The 23047-nt window shown below is 39.2% G+C and overlaps 1 protein-coding gene across 5 annotated transcripts in view; it reads left to right on the top strand.

Moving 5' to 3' along the window:
* The window catches only part of SH3KBP1 (SH3 domain containing kinase binding protein 1), a 212830-nt gene that overhangs the window by 188448 nt on the left and 1335 nt on the right, over positions 1-23047 (top strand). For all 5 annotated transcript variants that reach the window (XM_059839862.1, XM_059839861.1, XM_059839866.1 and 2 more), the window contains 5 exons: positions 4422-4507; positions 15722-15831; positions 17147-17272; positions 20250-20521; positions 21916-21979. In XM_059839862.1, coding sequence (XP_059695845.1) covers positions 4422-4507; positions 15722-15831; positions 17147-17272; positions 20250-20521; positions 21916-21979 — 658 coding nt within the window. The remainder of the gene's footprint in view (positions 1-4421; positions 4508-15721; positions 15832-17146; positions 17273-20249; positions 20522-21915; positions 21980-23047) is intronic.

Raw genomic sequence — 23047 nt, 5'->3', positions numbered from 1 at the left:
AAATACTGTCAGCCTGGTTTCAGTCTGCTTTCTTTGATCATTTTAGATCAAACTTTAGCAAAATACAAATCTTCAATGCTCTTTTAGCTGCTGCCACTGCAGAATAGTGCTGTCAAGTAATTATTCTCTAATGTTGGTTGTCACTGCAGTAACATAATGCTTTTTATCAGAGGTGGTTACAGTCTTTGAGGAGCACTGAGAAATTGGACTTGCCAATGCAAGTCCATATATTCTCTGCTAGAGGAAAGGTTGCAGAAATTAAGGCCTCACTGTAGTCCTAAGCAAGTCTAGGTGGCTGCCTTTTAGTCATCAGCAAGTGGGTTGTGCACTGTAGATTTCCTTTATGCATAGTGAATAGAGTTAGATCAAAACCAGAATAAAACTGTTGCCTAAAGTGGGCAAGCCGTGCATTTTGCAGAAAAACTAGAATATAGGCATTATAGGAAAATATTTTCACTATTGTACTGTTAGGAAAATTAGCTGCTATTGAACTACTGGAGTTCAAGTAGTAATAGTAATGGTGAATTAAATACCAGAATAGAGTACAGGTTAGAGTAGAGTGAAATGCTAGCCATTGATTCCCATCATTCCTCCACATATGGTTAAATAAAAAAATGCTTTTAGTGAGAAATCTAGGGCAAATGAAAAGAAAACAAGGCAACTGCCTTGGGCTCCCAGTTTCATGTTACTGAAATGCTTTCGTTGTACATCTCTGAGAACTCTTCTATCCAGGTGCTACTGCCACAGCTTCTTTTGGACTTGGATTTGAATGTGCTTGCCCAGTCGTTCCAAAATACAGTCCATACCTGCTGATCACCTGGGCATACTTGGAAATACAAATAGTTGCTACAATCTTCTGAGTTAGCTATGTCATGTCTTGGAAAGACCAATACATAGCCTAGTGTTCAGTTCACTGGTGAGGCATGCAATGGAGTAACTATTCTTTTGTTCTATCCTTTGCTTGAAATAATTTTAACATGCTATAAATTGTTAGCAATTTTTAGAATTTTGGAAGGTTGTTTTGCTGCTCTTGTGGTTTCCTTTTTTTTCTTTTCTAATTACAAAATTGTATGAAGCAACCATGTATTTTTTAAGATATTTCAATTTTCATGTTATCAAAGGCAAAAGAGCTAAACAGCAACTTTTTAATGTTCTTAATGGTCCAAATGCTATGTCTAGCACAAAAAAAGGGAAAATACATTTAATTACTTGGATAATTAAGAAAGATGAAACTTCAAGTGGAAGCAGTTACTTCAATAAAGGTGTTTTGGTTTTAAATCCATTTAGTTTAATAAGATAGTAATTATTTTAAGACCTACTGGTATCCATTTCCATGATCTAAAAAAACCCAAAGCAATTAGAATAAAAATTGAATCAGCAGAACTTTTGCTGACCTGTTGTGGTTTAACCCTGGTGGGCAGCTGAGCCCCATGCAGACACTTGCTCGCTCTCCTACAGTGGGATGGGGCTGAGAATCAGAAGGGAAAAAGTAAAAATCTTGTGGGTGGAGACAAAGACAGTTAAACAGGGAAAGCAAATGATGCATGTGCAAGCAAAGCAAAGAATATTGCTACTTCCCATGGGCAGGCAGGTGTTCTGCTATCTCCTGGAAATTTGGGCTTCATCACCAGCAGTGGTGACTTGGGAAGACAAATGCCATAACTCCAAACATGTCCCACCTCCTCCTTCCCTCAGCTCTACATGCTGACTATGGCACCATGTGGTGTGGGACATCCCTGGGTCAGCTGGGGTCAGCTGTGTCCCCACCCAACTCCTTGTCCCCCCCATCCTCCTCCCTGGTGGGATAACAGGAGAAGCAGAAAAGGCCTTGACTCTGCAAGCACAGCTCAGTAACCATTAAAACACCCCTGTGTTATCTACACTTTCAGCACAAAGCCAAAATGTAGCACCATGCAAGCTGCACTAAAGAAAATTAGTGCACCACCCAACTCTATCCCAGCCAAAAGCAGTACATGATCCTGAGGGGAAAATTGCTGTAGTTACAAAGTGGGTCCTGTGAGATTTTCATGGCAGCTGCTAAGCCAAAGAGGATTTTCTTCTGTCCTGAGTAAGTGGCTTGCATCTTATGCATCTCACTGACTTTTTGTAGTGATGATTGTTTTTCCATTTAAATATAATCCTCCTTCACTGGATGCAGAGTAGGGCTTCAAGGGTAATAGGACAGATAAAAAGCATGTGGGACAGTGAATAGCTGTCAATTTGTTCCAAAGGCTTCACAGCTTACTTACATACACCATGATTATACAATTTATAGATAAGTCAATTCTCTGGAGTAGGCAAGCCATAAACACCTAGAGAAGGTGCATCTTTACAATCAGTTTAAACCAATCCATGTCCATGCCACTGCTAACAGTTCCTTGTCCTGGCACCCCATTCCCACAGCCTCCCTTATGTTTAGCACCAGCATTTGTGCAGCTGCACAGCCATATGGGTCAGGCAGTTGCTCCAGATGGCAATTATTCAGTTTGCAGTGGGGCTTCTGTTAGTGTGGGGTTTCTCTCAGGCTGATCATCTGTCTGGTCAAGCTGACAGCCTGTCTGTATGGGCACAAGCAGAGAGGGACACTGTGAATGAGAAGGGAGGGCTCCACTCCTTTCACAACACTATGGGTGCAGAGTGGCATAATAAGCCTGTTGATTCTTCTGACAACAGGATTGGGGTTTTTTTTGTGGGGCTGTTGCCATATATCTCGGTATCTTTTATAGGCAAATGGTAAATGTTGTGACTTTCAGCCCTAAATCATGCCATTCTAAGAATCTCTCCAAAGCCATACTCACACATTTCCTAGAGAGCTTCCAACTCACATTGTGCTCTCAGATTGCTGGGAAATGTATGTGTGCAAAACAGAGTATGCAGTCAGATGCTCATTGCTCTGTCAGCCAAGAAATTATGTTACTTCTTATAGGTTTACAAATATATAAGCAATATAAGAAAAAGTTAAAGACTAAAACTAAGAAAACTTATTGTTCTGGTAGATCACTTGGAAATGCCCTTATTTATCATCTTGCCAATCAATACATTTTTCTATGCATGTGTTAAATTTCTTCTGTGTCCTTCCTGGTGCAGACTGCCTGCCATATTGAGAGCTGTGAAGGACTAGTTTGCTATTAATCTGATTGTCTGGTTTTTTGTTCACTGGTCACCCTATCACAGGGTTTAATGGGATATATATTCACTTAATATATGACCTCCTCTGGGTTTTAATAAAAATTTTCAGCTCTTTATCATAGCCTCCCTGAAGTCTGAAATAGGGTTTCCAGCCACTTTGTGTTTTGCTCATAAGCTGCTGCCATGAGCTGAGGTTCAGGCCATCTGTCATCAGCTTATGGTATCAAAAGCAGAGACCAATGAAAAAATCAACAAGACTTGTGAGCTCACTACATATTTTACTGTCAATAGCTAATTATTGCTAATTATTGCACTGTATAGCGCACATCTGCCTGGCTTGTTTTGGGGCAGGTCTACGTCTTTATCCCTAAGCTGGATACCTTACATACAACATAATTTTTATAGTGTTACACTGGGAATAGTCATTGTGGAAAAACTATTGTATTTGTCAGGTGGCCTGATAATGATGGCAAGTACAATGCATTGCATTAACTGAACAGTTGTTGTCACAGTAAATATCAGAGATTTGAGTGACCTGTGCAATTCTGAGTTACCTGCCTAGCAGTGTTGGGTTTTTTTAACATTGTTTCAGTAGGTAAATTATTTTAGTAAACTCAAGTACTTGTGGGAAAGAATGTTCTCCAAAGCAGGGATAATTTTGTTGCTTTTGTTTGATGGCCTGTTTGATTTTTAAAATAGCTCCTCTGTGTAAAGTATCGTAGCTCCTGACGCTTTACTATTCAAAAGACATTTCTAACAAATTAGGTGATCTTGTTTCTTTGGACTGTGGAAACAGTATTCGTAGTCTAGTCTCATAAGAAAAGTGCAAAAACATGGTGGAGGAGTTGCATTTATAAGTAAATACTCAGAACTGCTGAAATGGACAATGTTAGCTTGGGGTTCTCTCACTTTCTGCAGCATTCCAGGTAGTCCACTGCTGTGGTTTGTGCCAGCCAATTAATTAGAAAAAACTACGAAGAAGATGTTGAAGAATGTCCCCTTGCCCTTAGATTTCCTTCGTGTTGAGATGCTGTGAACATCTGAAGAATTATTCCGGACACTAGGGTGTCTAAAAGAGGCTTTTTTGACAGGTGTTAAGGAGAAATGGGATAAGGTTAATCCGGACAGCATGTCGACTTGCTGGAGATTGCTCTCACTGACATTGCTGTTACCCTGGTGCTGCAAAGGAAGGATACTTTGCTCTCATTATTAACTGCAAGTTAGCTACCAATTTACTGTTACCCACACAAAAACTCCCAATAAAACATCTCCTCTTCTTGATCCAAATGCAGGAGTGATAGTCCAAAAGTGGAATTAGTGGGCAGTGCAGTATCCGGCACTCTAGAGAAAGACTCCTCTGAAAGAAGTAATGACATCGGTAAGTTACAGTGCTTTCTACAGTTTGCCTAAGAAATTTATGGTGCAAGTTTCTGCTTTTTAATGACTTTTGTATGATTCAACAGGCAGATTGAGGATTTGGCTATGAATGTGAGTGCTTTTATATGAAATTTTAAAAGATTGCAGGATTAAAGGATCATTTCTACTTTACTTAAAATAGTATTGTTGGGGTTTTCTATTTTAAAAAAAATAAAACAAATATTTAATAGTGAGCTATTTTGAATAGGAAGGCTGTTGTTCTTTTTGTTTAAAACTCTGAAACAAGTGAGAAGGCCAACACTAATAAGGCATATTTGTTTAACTGATGTAATAGTGCTGCCACGGTTTTAATACTGCAAAAAATTGTAGGTTTGGTGCAATTAGTAATCTTTATACTGTCCAATACAAAGGAACAGAAACCCAGTTCAGGTCAATTTGACTAAATTGTACTGCATACACTAATTAAAAGCAGTCTAAATTTCTATTGTAAACAACTTGTGTTCCTGACCCATGAACTGTTTAATCAGGAAGTCACCTGGAAAGGAGCAAATACGGGTTACTTTTTGGTCTTCTCTCACCCTCCTTCCTCCTCAAGCTGGCAAAGCAGGAGCAATGGTGTTTGCTGGGTGGGTGCTGCAGAGCGTGGCCCTGGGTGAGCAGGGTCAGTGAGCTCTGTCCCGGGGCAGTGGGCACGAGCCCCAGAGCCATCTTCTGCCCTGCTCGGAGAGCCCAGCAGCTGCTGCCGTCGCTCTCGGCGCTCGCTCGCAGCTGTGCCCGCACAGACCCGTGTTTGTCTCAGGCAGAGCCAGGGATCCTGCCTGTGTAAGCACTGCTACCTTTCAGTGGGGCATGAAATGTCATTTTGGTGTGGTGGTGTCTACCCGGACTCCTCTATTAGTAAAGCATTTCTGTAGCTTTACAATAGCATCCTTTCAACTGCCAAACATGCCTTTTCCTCAGATTTGGAGGCAGAACTTCAGGTTATAAAGGAATTTTAATTGCAACATAACATCAGAACATTAAATGCATTTCCCATAGGTCTATGAGCTTTCCAGCGTACATAGATCTGCTTTTTGTAAAGTTTTTGCTGTTGCTATGGTTCTTCTGGAGTAGCAGGCATTATGTTTTTCCCAGGTTTTCATTTGGCTTAACCATGGAAAGCTAGAAGCTCGTGATCTCGTGATAAATTGCATGAACACTTTTATTGTAGAGATTATTAGAAAGGAATGGTATGGAAATGCAGTCAAATTCTACCATTTAGTGTTTCTTAACTATATTTACAAATTTGCTTCAAAGCACATAAGCCTCTGCTTACTTGAAAGTTGTGAGTGCAGGTAGCGTGTGCTACCTGTGAGTCATGGAGGTAAACTTTTTTATTCCTTGTTCTAGTTTCTTTGGAATCACTATCAGGATAAAAGCTTAGAGTGTTTTGTATTTTTAAGTTTTGTTGGTTGTGGTTTTATTTTGTTTTGTTCTTAACATGTCAGGCAGAAAATCTGATTTATAGAAATTCTTGTGCATTTCCAGAACATGTAGGGGTAGCGGAGGGAGGAATTTGGGTTGTTTTGGCGTTTTTTTAGCTGCAGAATAGGAGCCAACAAGAATTCATAAACCAAACCATAACATGATGCAAAGGGTTTAGCTGATGTCCTCCTGTTACCACTTACACAGAGAACCTATTGAGCTCAAGGATAAAATAGTGTGAGTACTTAAATAAGCATAACTTGATAGGGTCAAACGAGAATGGCATTTACAAGGGCAAATCATGTCGTTCTAGCCTGTTAGACAACTTGTTAAAAGAAAAAAAATAAATAAATTATGGGTTTGAATTGAAAGGGGATCCAGAGATCAGAACTGTTATAAATTTTCAGGCTGCGTTTGACAGCTTGTGTAAAATATTGTCAAATAAATAAAAGGCATTTTAAGAGAGGGCAGAGCAATAAATCAAGGCTTAATAAGGGAAACCAATTCAGAGTGTATTAATGTCTTTTCCTATGAAGAGAGGTTTGGAGTTCAGAGCAGTTTATGGTGCAATGTAATTGTAGAGATTTATGGTAAGTGTGTGATTTTGTGTAATTTATTTACAAAGAGAACAATGGGCTGGAAACGTCTTGTGGCTACATGAGTTATTAGAAAAGATGATGAATGTGTGAGTGGAGTTGTCCAGTGTATTCCAAAACACTGCTGGATCTGGCTGTGTGGGTCCAGATAACATTTAACATGATATATCTTACTGGTTTTGCCCCTATATCATGTGCTCTGTAGGAAGGACAACCTCAGCTTTTCTGAGGCTCATCCATCCTGTCAAAATGGATTTGATTAAATCTACCACTTGGTGTCTTGTCAGAAATCCAAATTTACACAAGTTAGAGTGAACCTTTGTGACAGACAAGGTGTGACTTAACAGTAGCCTTTGATAAAAATGGAAGTTAAATGGCCTTTGTAGCAGCTTGGATGCATGACTATTCTGCTTACTGGGCTCCTCTTTATTGTTCCATTAGTCCAATACCATTCCCAGTCACTCAGAGCTCTCAGGGAGAGCAGGGGAAAAAGCAACAATCACTTGCAAGTTGCCTCACCCTCTTTCATGCTTATGCTAAGTACTGATGGTAAATTGTGCACTGAAAATGAATACCACAGCCTCTCCTGGCTACTTTGCACTAGAGATGTTAAGCTGGGTGGTGGCTGTCACTTTCTTAGTCCTATAGCCAGTCTAAAGCTCTTGTTCCTTCCCTGCAGAGCAGAGAGATGGAGAAAAAACAATGGAGACAGTTTTGGTTATTAAAGCAAACCAAACTAATGCTGGATGGAGAACAGTTCATTATTCTGTGAAGCCTTTTTAAGGATTTCTAAGTTGGTCCCTTTTCTTTACTATGATGAGACCAAAACCTCTGTGATGGGGAAGGAGAAGATAAAGGGCTCTTCCATATGCCATCTCTCAAAAAACAAACAAGTGATCACAACAACAAAATCAGTAATGTCTTCCACAACTGAGCAGCAATATGCTGAGCTGAATTGGAATCCACATTCAAAACTTGCATTTTGTCTAGGTCCCTTGGAAATGGCTTTTTCGTGTTTATTTTCAGAGTAATGTTCTACCAGTGGATCAGTGTTGTCTAATCAGAAAACCCCACACCATGAAAAACATTTTCCCCCCAACTTTACCAACTGGGAAAATCACAAATGCTTGAGCAAGGTTGAGGTGATGTGCAATAGTGTTAAAAATGTTGTGTGAGTTGCATATATAAAAAAGTTATTAGCTCACGACTTGGTTTCCTTAACATGTTCAGCAGAGCTGTGACTTCACATGTAAATTTCTTGATGATAATTCAATACTGATTACAATTTTCCAAACTGCACTGACAAGAAAAAATTCTGCTTAGCAACATCACTGCTGATTGTAGATATAATGGCAGCTCTTATTTCTGTTGTCCATGCATTTACTTTTTCCCACTCTTTACAAAACCACTGGAAAACTAGCCTTCAGATGATATTATTTAAGAGGAACCGTTCCCCATTCCTCCTCACTTTTTCTTTTGTTTTCTTTTTCCCTGTTTTCAGTGATGTCTTTCTTTTCCTTTCCACACATCTTGCATTCAACTTTTCCTATTTACATCTCTTTGCTATGGCTAACTCTTCTTCATTTCATGAGGGTAAGGCTTTTTTTTCCCATTTCTTTTCTATCCTGTCTTTGGTTTAGTTTACAATGCATAACAAGCAAATACAAAAAGAATCAATTCATAGAATGCTGAAGTTTACGTGGATATTACAGATTTTTTTTTTATTAAAGGTTGAACATACTGTCCCAGAAAGTCTTGCATCGTAGTATTGAAATGAGAAATCATTATCATTTAATGTATCATAAGAAATTTTAGTGATGAAGGTGACACGTGCAGTTTACATGTGGTGTTTGTCACTGCTCTGGATTCATTAACAACTTCTTGCAGACAGATTTTGCCATCACAAAGTGTAATGCATACATTTCATTGTGCAAAAGCATTTAGAAACATACTAGTATGGTTTTCTAGTCTGAAAGAGGAAAAAACATCACAGCATACATACAGTAAAAATCTGAAGAGTGTTCAGGGGCACTCAGTGGTGTGGTCACGTACCCAAGGCTGTGGTTAAATCACAAAGGTTACTTGCATCTGTTGGTACATGTCTACCAACAAAACATCTAGCAGATAGAATAGCTTAGTGGATGTAGTGGGTTGAGCACTGACCAAATGCCAGTGTACCTACCAAAAACAGTGGATCAAAAACTAATGCTCTCCAAAAAATGAAATGGTATTGAGTTATTTCTGCAGGTCAGGATCAATCCTATGTCTTCTAACTACACACACACACGTACCACACACACGCACACACTTTGGAGTCCTGGAATCCTGAAACAAATCTTGTCTATCCAAAGCAGGGTTGCTTTGGCATCAACTAATACATAAATCCATATGGATTTAAGCTAAGTGATTTAAGAAATAAACCACAAAGAATTAAAAATAATGTATCTGCTGTGGAAATGATCAGTTAATCCTCACAAAAAGCAGTTTCTGTGCTTTGCAGAAAGACTGAGTTGCACAGAGCCAAGTGGACACATCTTTCCAATATTTTTCCTGGCTCTTTACACATTTTGCTTAGTATTTATGAAAGCAGCTAATAATCTTCACCAGTGCTAACATAAGGCACATATGCCTTCATTGATTCCTACTGGAACATCTAATGATGGTATGAAATATTGTAAGAGCTTCTCTGGAAGCTGGTCAGTGCAAGTCCATTTTTTAGCATTTCCTCAGACTTTAATCTGCAGAGTATTTGCTGGTGGACCATGGAGTACTGGCCAAAGCCATGTGATTACACATTCTTTTTATTTCTGTCCCTTCCTGCATGACTGGTGCTAGCTTGCCTGAAAGGATAGTAAAAAATACCCTCTTGAAAATATCTAATAAACAAACAAAAAAATCTTCAGTATATCAAGTTTCCTTGAACTGTATTTGCCGTTGTTTTAGAACTGTATTTGTCAGGAGAGGTGATTGCTGTGCCTCTGACTACAAGAAAATGTGATCTAATAAGACTTGGCCCACACTAGGGAAAAAGATGGAGAATACTTCTAGTGAAAGGTTGTAGAATGAAGCAGGTTTGTCTTAAAATAAAAGGCTGTTTTACTGTGAGATATTATAATTATTTTGCCTGAAAACACAGAATGAATGTTGGAAAATCAGAAAATACTAGTTTTTAAATATAAGGGTTGGAGGACAAAATGTGACTCATATAATGAAGAACAAATCTGTCTAAACCTCTTTCTGTGTTGCTATTCATGCTCATTTTAATAGGGCAAAGCAAAGGAACAGAATTGCCCAACTGGTTTCAGTTCCAATATTTACGTCAGTGAGTCAAAATTGTCCAGAAACATAGCTCTGGACTGTAAATATTGTAATCAGGAATATGGTAATGGTCCTTTATATAATTTAAGTAGGGCTCTTGCCCTGAAGGGTCCAGAAAAAAGCAGTAAACTAGAAATTAAAATTGGTTGCCATGTGTATCAAGTTGAGGTGCCTGAAAACAGCATATCCATTTCTTCTAGCTCCTCAGTTTTCTTGACCTTTCAGTTCTTTCTTGGCATGTTCTGAATTGTTAAAAATAAAATCCTTATGAGGGCACTGGCAAGTGGTTAGCAGAGCTCATTATGGCAACTCATTTCTACATTCAGCTATTAAAGTGATAAAAGTCAGGACTGAAATGGGAGGATATAATTGGGTGCTTTAGGAGAGGTTGTCCTAAAGTCACAGCTGTGCAGTGACAGTCCTGGGGAGCCAGGTGAGCTAGGCTGTTTCACCCCAAGGCACAGAGCTGTGTGGGCAGCCCTCCCTGGCACATCCCTGTTGCACTCCTGGACAAAGGAACCTTGCAGCCAGGGAGCTCTCCTCCTAAAACTGCATTACCCAGATCTTAGAAAACAGTTTGTGACTCATTCTGGATGAGATTTGCTGCCTGGACCCTGGCTGGGAATATGGCTGTATTCTTCAAAGGGTACAATGCTGTTCAGCACAGAGGGAGTAGCAGAATCTGGATGCTTGAAGTAGTTAAAATAATTGTAGTCTTCTGAAAATTCCAATTAACATTCAGATTATTGAGTTGTTTTTAAATTTCTACTATATATTAAATGGGCACTACTGCAAAAGTTTTTTTCTGCAGTGTGTCTCATTTGACCCCTTTAAGGATTACTGCATTTAAAGACAGTATATATACTATTTCCATATGCCTGTTGTCAACCTGTTAAATATATTGAAGATGATTATGGAATGAAATCTACCTCTGGCTTTTATGACATAATCTTCTTCAAGTAAACTGAATGCCAATTTTGCCTCATTTCCTTCTGCCCTGCTGTATTTCTGTTCTGTGAAACCTCATCATTAGCATTCTGAAAGTGTTGATTGTCTTACATATCATTTCCCATTTCAGTTTTTTCAAGGTGAATTCTCTCTACTAATTAAAAAAATTTCTGTCATCATTATGTATAAATTATTTTGCCCAAATACTAAAATACCTAAATGGAAGATAAAGACTAGCTACATTTTATGCCAGAATAATAAATGCAGGGAATGAGAGGGGTAAGGAAGGGAAGCATAACCACTTAACTTTTTATTTATTTTGTAGGGCAAGGACTAAAGGTAATTTTCTAGGAAGGTACAACTCTAATGAGTTTAGAACTTTTTCTCTAAATAATTGTTTTCCTGGATCTGGGCATTTTTAAAAAAATACCAACATCAAGCTTTAAATAACCATGTTTCCCGATAAACATAGCAATGGAGAGAAATATTCTATTCTTAAGGTGCATGGAAGGATACCAGGGAATAATTCTTGCACAGTTAACATTTTTTCATATTCAGGAAATATGGTTGCTCAATAAGCCAGACCTTATGTATTACACTGATATATTAAAATGATTCTGATGCCTTTCTCCCCATCTCATGAATTACTTCTTGGATTTCCAGCTCGATCAGTGAGACAGTAATAAGGATGAATGCATCTAGTTATTTGTAGAACAAATATCAACTATTTTTTAATTAGGGACTTAATTGATGGGTGCCATCTCTATGTTCTACATGTTTACTAGACTCTTCCCTACTGTTTGTTATTACCAGACAAAGAAAAAGCTGGACCAGTGCAGGGTCCAGGTCTGCTGGATGCTGATGCTGCTGTACACAAATTATGTGGCTGTGAATACAGTAGACTGGACTTTTTCTTTAATAAAATTCCATTTGGGCCCTGTCAGGAAGGCTGTACATTTTGTTTAGTATGTAAATTTAAGCTCCTAATTTCTGATAGCTGCAGAAATACAAACTAAGATCAAAATCTCTGCATTTAATGACCTCTGTGAGTCTGAACCATATAGCCTTGCTTTCTACCAGCAAAAAATAATCAACCAGCACGAGTGAATTACTAATTCCACAGCATATATGACAGCATGGCAGAAGTTTTGTGAGTGGCTCAGTTACCAGTTCACTGGGTGGGAATTTTCCTGAATGAATATCTCCACAGGTGATGACTGTGGGAAGTGGTGACAGCCTTAGATACAGAGTGGATTTGGGAGGAAGAACAACATCTAAATAAGGAGGACAAATGGGGAGAAAAAGGGCATATAAGAGAGCTGGAAGTGGATTTACTATTTTATTGTTGTACCAGGTGTTGTCCATTACACTTTAATAGAATTTCATTTAGAATATCAACTGAATGCTGTGATTTCACTAGTTTGGCAGCAGATACTACCTGTGGAGCCTTTATAGCCTCTGTTCTACTCTCTTTAAAATTAGTGCAGGTATAGGCTGCTTTAGTTTATTTTTCTAGCTATCAAAAATGCCTTCAGAAGTGGAAAAAAATGTAGGATTCCCAATATTTCTTCATAATAGAAACTTCACATAAATGTTCATCTTTCATGGTATTTATCAAATGCATGGAGCAAATTATGTCTGCAAATGCTTATGGGTCTCAAGGATGCAAATCTGAAAATTTTCTGTTTATCAATACATTTTACAATTTAAACCTGAGTATTTTATTCTGATCAAATACAGAACTCTATGTATTTAGCAGTTTATTTAAGCCAAAGAAACACATTGAATTAACTGACTTCACTATTTTTTCTTTGGTTGTTTTCCATATGAGTGTAGATACCTTTTGTAAGATTAGAGAAAGGGACGGTGGCACTTACAGAATCTTAGAATCTTTAAAGCTGGAAAAGACCTCTGAGATAATTGAGTCCAACCATTAACCCCGCTGTGCCAAGTCCACTGCTAAACCATCTCTCTAAGCACCACATTTACACACTCTTTGAATACCTTGAGGAGCAGCTGACTCTGCCACTTCCCAGGGGAACCTGCTCCAATACTTGACCACACTTTCAGTGATGACATTTTTCCTAGTATCCAATCTAAACCTCCCCTAATTAAACTTCAAGGCACAACTTGAGGCTGTTTCCTCCTCTCTTGTTGCTTGTTCCCTGGGATAAGAGACTGACTCCTACAGTAACAAGGCGACCCCCGTGGCAGGGAGAAATGACGAGGAGGACTCTATCTTATCAGAAGGCTAATTAATTACTTTATTATACTATATTATTCTATACTCTATTACACTATGTTACATTACATCTAAACTGAATCTGCCAAGCACTCAACTCCACTCCACTGCACAGCATCTCGTGACTGTCAGCCGACAGTCCTGACTCACACACCTGGATTCAATTGGTCAATGAATCAAAACACTCACACCAGAATCCAATTACCAATTCCCTTCAGGTAAACAATCTTCCACAATGCATTCCTTGTGAACAATACAGGCACAGCAAATGAGATAAGAATTGTTTTTCCTTTCTCTGAGGTTCAGAGAATATGAATCCCAGGATATCCTTGGGAAGTTGTGCCTTGCTTTTCTCTGTGAAGAGAAATGTGGCTACAGACTCCCATCTCACCAATCTCCTTTCATACTCCTGTGTAGACCAAAGAAATGGAAAATGAGGAGAGGGAAGTCATGCACCACAGCTTTCCTAGGCTGCAGAATAACTTCAGCCCATTTCCTGCCCCCAAAGCAGAAGTCTGCTCTTCCCCTCAGTTTTAGCAGCTTGAATCAGTCCTGTGGGTACTGGTAATTGATCCTTCCTTCAGTGCAAGTATTTGCATGGCCTGGCACATGCCCCTGAAAAATGAGCTGGATTAAAGCTTGCTCAGGAAAAAAAATAGTAAAAACAGTAAAGCAGGAGAGAGTGGCTGGGGCAAATGGAAGGATTGCTTCAGCCTCCATTTCTGCTCATGAGACCCATTTAGAGGGGTGTGTATATTTTGGATGGTATAACATTTTGGCTGTGCCATTTAGCAAAGTAACTCAGTAGTGAAGATTGTGAAGATTAAAGTTAGACAATATGTTAATTTATTGATCACTGATTTGCTTTGTGATCTTAACTCATTTGGCTATCTTATGGGTCAGCTTAAAACTGGATATTAATAGAAACCAGCTCTTATAGTTGCTTGCTATTTTTTTTCCCCCAGAAAACAAATTTTTTTTTCTGCTTCTGCTCTTCTGAAACCCTGAAGTTCTGTAGTACTCCAGATAGGTTTTGTGCAATCTGCTAAAATTAGCTCATTTTAACTTTCAAAGCAGTGTGTCCTCCCCTGACATGCTGGGTACGATTGAGGATTGAGATTGCCAAAATCCCACTGACAGAGTGGGTGGGTGACCTACCTTTGCACACAGGCTGCAACAGTCAATAGAAAGAGCAATGACAAAAACACATGGTAGAGGACAGTGGGGTCACTGGTTATATATAGGAAGAGTCACTCCAGAAATAGAGTAGCATTTGGAGGTGAATAACCTTAGACTATTTCAGGGCTATTGAAAGAGCTCTGCTTTTTTTTTTTTTTTTTTTTTTTAATCTCTTGAAGATGGAAGGATATTGCTGAATAAGGAAGCTACAATGCCATTCACTTTCTAGTTGATAAATCATGAGTACTTGGAATCAGTTTAAATGTGTTTTAGTGCATATAGTTTATTGCACAGGCCCATTAATTAATTTGTTTTTCCATTGCATAATTTTATACAATGGTGGTTGTAATATGAAAACAAAACTGGATCTTCAGAGATTTATTGTTCTGCAATATTTGGAAAATTAAGTGCCTAGTATATAGAACTATTAACTTAAAAGCTATTTTTTCCTACATGTGTGTAATGGAAAATAGTCTCTGAATAATGAATATCATTCCTATATTTGATTCATATCTGAAAGTAATTTTAAAGAATTTTGATTTATCTTGTCTAAAGTACCTCTTGTGTGTTTTCTGACTTCTTCCTGCTCAACATATGCTGTAGGGCATTTTGAAATGAAGGTGAGTGAAACTGATACAACCCATAAAAATAGATGAATGGTATTAAGCCATTTGATTTATCCATGTGATCATGAGCTGTGGTATTCCTTGAGCCTCTACATCTTTCTTTCACGTAAACATGCTACCCTGTGGCTGGATTCAGTAAACACTTCCCCAGAGCTTTTCACTGGCCACGGAGATGGCTGGTACAGCATTCAAGCAGACCTGCTTTCCCTGGACTCTGTACAGCTTCAGGAGCCTATTAGAGCTTTTACTTACCATAGCCTCTGGACTACTGGAGGGAGATATATCCTCTTACCTGCAGTTACTGGAAACCTTGGTGCCTCCAGCTGCAGGTGTCCAGGAACCTGCAGATCACTTCCAGCTTGATCATTCTCATTCTGCATTCTCCTGAGCAATTACTGCAATGCAGAGCTGACAGTGCAGTTCCTGAGACAATGTGTGCAAAGTCTTATGTCTCCAGTTATTCAGGAAAAAAAATTACTAACCCCTTCAGTAGCCAGATGGAAATTTTGAAACTGTTTATTCCATGCTGTAGAACCCATGATGTCATTTAGCTTTCACTATGCTGAAAACAAAGCCAAACCAAAGCTCCTCTACACGTTCCCCCCTCTGCTTTATTGTGTTTGAGATGGAAGGGTAATTGTTCTTGGCAAGGGTGACTGGATTACAGCTGCCTTTGACTTCCAGGTTTTTTTAGTGCCATCATGGCGGCTAAATAAGTGCAGAACACTATGACACAGTGGGGAAAATGGGATTTCATTTCTTTGAAATTAGAAAAAAAATGTGATTCTTTCCCTTTGAAGACGATTGCCAGAAAACCAAATCGATTCTATTTTATTTTTAAGACTTGGAAGGTTTTGATTCTGTAATACCAATTGCTGAGAAGCTTAATCATCCAACTACAACCAGACCAAAAGCTACTGGCAGGCGACCACCCTCCCAGTCTCTCACATCTGTAAGTTAATTTTCCTTTTCTTTAAAAACTATTTTTAAAAATATTTTTTCTGAATTTTCCCCCCCTCCTACTTGTGTTCCTTGGTGTTTTTACTACTATTACCCAGCCATTCCTTCACATGTACAATGAGGCAGAGAGATGCAGATCAGGAAAATTACTGTCAAAAGGCTGCCAGTGTTTTGAATATTGATGTGTAAAACGTTCCCTTCCTTCTAAAGTTTATACCCCCTTATTTGGGTGCTGCCAAGTGCTCCTTGCCAGACATGACTGAGCCCAGAAAAATCCCTTATAAAAATCTTTGGAATAGACTAATTTGTGCAGAATATTGAGGATTTTGAAAATGTTTCCCAAAAGAAGCATTTCTCTTGGTTTCTTGCAGACATATACCAGATTTTGAGGACAAATAGACCATTCAGTGTTCAACAGCCCTCCCTGAGCTATCGTGTTTCTTCTCATTAAGGTCACAGTTGTAAATACAAGGGTGATTTAAATTTCACTCTCTAATATCTGTCTTTAGACAGGTTGGTCTCATAAACAGTACTTTGGAAACCACTGCTTAGCTTTTCAATGTCTTCTTCTCTGGAGTTTGGGGTTTGTTTGTTTCCATGCTTTTTGTGTTCTGGAATATCAGAATGAGAGCAGCTACTGGTGGTTACCTGGGTTCGTGTTGCTGAAGAGAAACAAAGTGGAAGGAAGCAAAAAGGATTATTGCAAAACCAATAGAACTCAAAGAAGAGAATGCTTTCAAAAATGGCTGCTGTCATAAGTAGAGAAATATATAAGAGCAGTATAAAAGCTCTCCTTCCCCTGTCACATCTATGAGGAAAGGGATGGAAAGAACCCTCCCTTTTTGTGCCTTTACCAAGAGACTGTGCCCAAAGCAGCCCAGCAGTGCCAGCACCGTGCGCTGACAGTGGCTGGGGCCTCTGGGGAGCAGCAGGGTGAGACCTGTCAGAGCAGGGCCATGGCAGAGCCACCCTGGTGACAGAGCTGGCATTGTGACAGAGCTGGCATCCCCATGGCACAGCACTCAGCATCCTGCCTGGGACAGGGGGCTGCTTGCATCGTGTGATACCATGCAGTGCAAAGCTGTAAATTGATGCTGAATTGAACTCATAAGCATACCTTACTTCTTGAATGCTTTGAAAGCAGTCTAGCTTTGAAAATAAGATGCAAAAAAGGAGGGAATAGGGGGACAAAGAGACCTGATTTTAAGTATTGTTACTTTGAAAATGATAGCTAAAAAAGTTCTTGTACAGTGAAAATATCTGTGCTTTTCTTTTTCTTCTTTTGTGGTGTGTGTTTGTCTATACAGTCATCCCTTTCAAGCCCTGATTTCTTTGACTCACCAAGTCCTGAAGATGAGAAGGAAGAACATGTTTCCATTACTCACAAAACTCTTGAAGTGTCAAGGAAATCAAGAACTGTTACAATATCACAAGTAAGTTAATTGGAATGCCTCTGCTTAACCTTATCACATGCATCTTCTTTTTTCAGCAGTACTGAAATATTTAAAATTTAATTCATCAGTCACCTGGTAACTGCCCACTTAAAGAAGCTTAAAATGATAAAGGTTACTAAAGATTGTTCTGGCTTGAAAGGCAAGTCTAAAGTGAATTGTACAGTTAAAATGTATCAAATAACCATACTGTGAAAAAAATCCTTCTTGTGCAAATGCATTTTACAGAATCACAGAGGCTGGGAAATAAATTTTAGAAACAAACACCCTGCCTTTTTGCAATGTTAAATTGAGTTTACATTAGAAGAGTCTGTGAGCAGAGAAAATATTTAAATTTGAATTTAAATTTGAAAATATAATCAGTTTTTACACTGGTATAATTGTATTCATTTTATAGGCTTGTGCCATTCTTACTGTGCTTTGGTAGACTACTATGGCGGAATCAATATTACAAAAGGAGTGTGTAGGTCAGGCTTTAAAGGTTGGAACTCTTCTTTAGTACATAAGAATACCTTTAATAATAAAAATACTACATTCTAATAGTTTAACAAGTATTTGAAAGATGAAGTCATGCACTTCTGTGATCAAGTCATAAGGATAATGTTTTGCTATGTAGCTCCCTCTTCTGGGAGCACTTGCAGCAAGGAATACTGCTGGGCCAACATTTCTAAATTATATGACAGCACTCTAGAGGTTGTTCCTGTAAAATGAGATGGCTGCTATTAGAAAGCAGCTACTTGAGGCTTTAATGTTGATAGCCAGTTAAGCTCTGGAATAAGATGCTCAGATCGATTACTCCAGTTGTGCCTTGCTTGCCTGCTCCAGATTTGAACTCAGCCTGAAATTTATTTTCAGTCCAAAGGAAACTTGCACCTACTGATATATGGGGTTATTATCCATGAAAGGTCTGTTTAGAGGTACATATTACTCACATCCCACTCTCCTCTGGTGAGACCCCATCTGCAGTTCTACATCCAGCTCTGGGGTCTCCAGCACAGGTAGGACATGGACCTGTTGGAGCAAGTCCAGAGGAAGCCACTGAGATGATCAGAGGAATGAAGCACCTCTCCTGTGAGGAAAGGCTGAGAGAACTGGGTTTGTGCAGCTTGGAAAAGGGAAGGTTTTGAGGTCACCTAATTGTGGCCTTCCAGTACCTGAAGTGAGCTGACAAGAAAGATGGAGAGGGACTATTTACAAGAACACGGAGTGATAGGAGAGGATGATGGAATGGTTTCAAACTGAAAGAGGGTAGGTTTAGATTAGATATTAGGAAAAAATTCTTTACTGTGAGGTTGGCAAGGTGCTGGAATTGGTGCCAAAACAGCAAAGTTGTATATGCCCCATCCCTGAAAATGTTTAAGACCAGGCTGGATGGGACGTGGAGCACCTGGTCTAGCGAAAGGTGCCCCTTTCCTTGGCAGGGAGATTGGAACTAGGTGACCTTTAAAGTCCCTTCTAACCCAGATACACAAACTAATTGATAAAATGTTAAAAGAATACTATTCAGGTCATTGAGTCAAGTTTTCAAGGCACAAGAGTGATTCAGCCTTCTTGTGATTATAATACCATTTTTGTTTATAGTTATGGTCAGACTTGGTTTTCGTGCAGAACACTTGAATTCAGTGTTTTTCCAGCCCAGATTCTGTGCTCAGTCATGGTTGTATGACCTAACATTACAACAGTAATAGTATACAGTATAGTAGGGAAGACTGTTTTTTGCACAACTTGGTGGATCCTGCTCTTCCCTCCCCATCATAACTTTTCCTGATTTTCATCTCATCACTAACTTTTCTCTCAGTTACTTTGTTCAGCTAATGCCACCCTGCCAATCTCCGAGTCCTCGCTTACAGTGTCTCCTTCCATTTCCATACCATTTATTCTCAGAATTTTGCCCTATTTACCATTCAACTTCAATATCTCTTTTTCAAAGAGAGTTGGAAGGTTGCCTAGAGCTTTTTCCTACTCTCGTCCAAATCAGATTTTCAAACATGCCTGGTAGCTGTCATGTAATGCACACACAGCACTGCCAAATAACAGTTCAAAGACTCCCTTCACTTGCCATTGTGATACCTGTACTTGTACACTGTTCTCTGTATGCGCTGAAGTAGATGGTCATGTATGGTTGGTAAACTGCAGATTTTTTAATTGTCTAATAAGTATAAAATTTTACATTACATTATATACATATATTACTTTATGTAGCATTTATGAGTAGAGGCTTGTCTAATAAATAGAGCACTGGATCACAGTTAAGAAGCATGGAATCCTTTTTAGCTAACCACATGGATCCAGGGTTATAGGTTAATGTTGTGTTTTTCTGTCAAGTTCCTGGAGGAATAAAGAGCTATTGGTAGTTATGGGGATTCATGGAAGCTTTGATTAACAGAGGACAGTACACTACATTTATTTATTATTAATATAATTTTGAAGCCATGCGATTTTTTTTTTATACATGTCATACCAACAAGCTAATCTAATGAATATTTTTCTATTTTCATAATGCTAGGGGGAACCTGTAATACATTTTTTAATTTTGAAAAATCTTGGAAGATTCCTTCAGTAGTTGGTGGGAAATTATAAATTTAATTTACAAAAAATACAACTTGGATTCTTGGCCATGTAGTCTTGTGCTCTGTGAGAGACATCTATGGATGGAGATACGTTCTCACAAACATCTGAGAGAAACACTGAGCATCTGTCCCTGGTTTAATTCACTGCTAAGTCTGAGATCTTGGAAATGCTGTTGCTGAACTTTTGCATCACAACTAGACCCCCTCTGAAGCACGCATACAAAGATGATGACTAATCACTGTATTGATCATGCTTTTGTGAAGACTATCCATGTTTGACCATTGGAATTTCAGCATTACTGAAGAGCGGCTAAATATTTAGCATTGGTTAGAGGTTTGATTTTCATAAAGCTTTCTTCAGACATTAAATGTTATTCTTTTTGTTGCAGGTGTCTGATAACAAAACTTCCTTACCTCCAAAACCAGGAGGTCTGGCTAGTGGCAGTAATGTACAACCATCACTATCCCCTTCACCATCACCTGGATTTCACTCAATTGCAATGGGAACAACAGGCCACAGGTCAAATTCCCCGTCCCTGTTTGGTACTGAAGGAAAGCCAAAGACTGAGCACTTGAGCCAAGGTCAGACTGCCCTGGAAGAGCTGAGAACACAAATTAGGGAGCTAAGAACCATCATTGAAACCATGAAAGACCAGCAAAAGTAAGTACTGCAAATCACGGCTGTAGGTGGGATGGACCCGTTTGTGTGTAGTGGTGGCAGCTGCTGATTGAGTTTGCCTTCATGGGTGTTACTCTGCACAGCTGGCATATGTGTTTGTGAGTGATTTTCATGTGACAGAACATATTCAGGGGTGAGAACCTCCACAAAAAAGACCTGCACTATCCACCAGCTTTTTTTTCCTGTGTTGTGACACAAGTAGATATTTATGGGGTGTTTAAAAAGTTAACTAGCAAGCTATAAGCAGAGAATTTTGGTTTATTTGTCAGTAACTACCTGTGAATTCATGTGTGTTGATCATAATAAAAGGGGTGCATATGTTATAGTTGTAGTACAAATTGCTGCAGGCTCCTAAAGTTATTAAATTAATTTGTTATTTGACTGTTAGCACATTTTCCCAGGAAGCTCATGTTACTGGAATTGTGACTAGGTCATCTGAAGGCCTTTTTTTTTACGGCCTTGAATATTACTATTTTAGTTTTGGGCACCTTTGTTATCTTTAAGTTGCTCATTTCATAGGAGAAACTGGGGCTGGCATGTAACTTTTGATGTTCCTGAGACTATTGAATGCTTTGGAAGCTAAACCTTCACTTACATTGTCAGTTGTGTGTAGCCCAGGCAGGAAAAAGAAAAGGGCAAGCAGCGTGCAGACTGTGGCGGAACAGAGGTGTGCGGAGTTTGGGAGAAGATGCGGGAGGGCATGGTTCAAGCTGGATGTAGCCAGCAAGCCCCACGGCCTCGCCTCTCAGGCTGACCCTGCTCCTCTGGTCTCCCCGGCCCTTCTTGCAAGGGCAGCTTCCACCTACTGGTAACTGTCCTAAGGTGAGATCACTCAGTGGGAACATGAGAACGTGTCTGCTCCTTATAGCTATGTTCCCTTTCCCAACAAAGAAGAATGGCAGAAAATCCATATTTGGGATCGTTAAATCTTATAAATGAAATCGAAAGTTACATTGTATTGCTGACATAAACAGCTTTTAAGTGGCTTAAGTATGTGATAGGATGGGCAGGATTTGTGTTACCAGTTCCTATAACCCACCAACAGTCAATACATCTACATTTTGTATGGAAAAAGGCAACTGGGTGCTGATATGGTGTTGATTCATCTAGGCCAGAGCAAAGCCTGTGATGCAGGGCTGTTAGGAGGCATTAGTCATTAGCCATGTGGGATGGGGCGGGGTACTGTCCCATAGTGAGTTTCACTTCTCTCTACTATAGCCTAGAGTATACAAGAGTATGCTGACTTCAATTAGATGTTCAGAGGAAAAAAAAACCAAACTAGTGAAGTGGGGTAAATATGTCTCCAAGAGATAATCTTTTGTATTTTACTAGTGTGGTCATTTCCATCACAAGCTTCTTTTGCATTCTTTTAACAGAAAAGAGATTAAACAGTTGCTCTCTGAGTTGGATGAAGAGAAGAAGATCCGTCTACGGTTGCAGGTACTTGAATTATTTTTCATGTTGGGGATGTGTTGCCAGGTTTGATTTAGCCCCCTGCTTTTTAGGGGTTTGGAGAGTGATTTAAATAATGACCTTAACAGCATGCCTGAACTTGGTCAGGCAGACGGACTAAAGGGTCATTATATGCCCCTTCCAACCAAAATTATTCCATTCTAATCTATGCTGTGCTGTACTCTTCTATTCCATGTACTTGAAGTGGTTTGGTATCAGTTATATTTCATATTTTTATGGTATAGGGCAACTTCAAACTAGGAATAGAAAATTGAATGTTAATTTCACTGGACTGTTCCCTTTCTGTAAAGCACTTTGGGAACATGGCAAAGGGTAGCAGAACTGGGATCCTCAATGTCTGTGCTCCAGGGCTGCTTAAAGGACTTTGTGTCCAACCACATAGCAACATGGCTTCTAATAATACACAATTCTTGTTCAGCTTAAACTGAAATTTATTCAGATAAAACCCAGGGAACATTTTCAATAGCTACTGTTGATTTAGTCTATCAGGCCAGACTATTCAGAGTTATCCAGAGATAATTTTACGTCCTTATGCCCTGCACTAATGAGTTTAAAATTATGATCTTATAGCTGAATGCTTTTACTCCAGTTCAAATGTTGCTTATACTCATAAATGTGAATGCTTTTACTCCAGTTCAAATGTTGCTTTTACTGGTAAATGTTTAGATACTAGATAAGATGGCATTATTAGCTTTACATGAAGATAAGAGTTAACAAAAAAAGGTGGCATTAGTTTCAGAATGCTCTGATAAACATGCAGTAGCACAGCTCTCAGTCCACGTATTAAAGACTGCCTTGATGATGGGGCAGTTAAACATAGGTTGAAACAGGTGGTTTGTCAGAGAGACCAGGTGTACAACTGGGGCTGCTGATGGTTTCAGTCACATCCTTTTAAGCACGGCTGTACATCCTTCAGAGCCTTTAAGATGCCTGGGCACAGGCTTGATGGTTGTAGAAGGCAACCACCATACTGGCTGCAAGTGCAGCTGCTGGTGCTTGGACACAGTGCTCATTCTGCAGTAATGCCAGGCAGTG

This window comes from Haemorhous mexicanus, chromosome 2 (assembly GCF_027477595.1).
Source record: "Haemorhous mexicanus isolate bHaeMex1 chromosome 2, bHaeMex1.pri, whole genome shotgun sequence".
Classification (NCBI taxonomy): Eukaryota; Metazoa; Chordata; class Aves; order Passeriformes; family Fringillidae; genus Haemorhous; species Haemorhous mexicanus.
The sequence above is the reverse complement of the archived record's forward strand: the minus strand, read 5'-3'. Positions and strand labels throughout refer to the sequence as shown.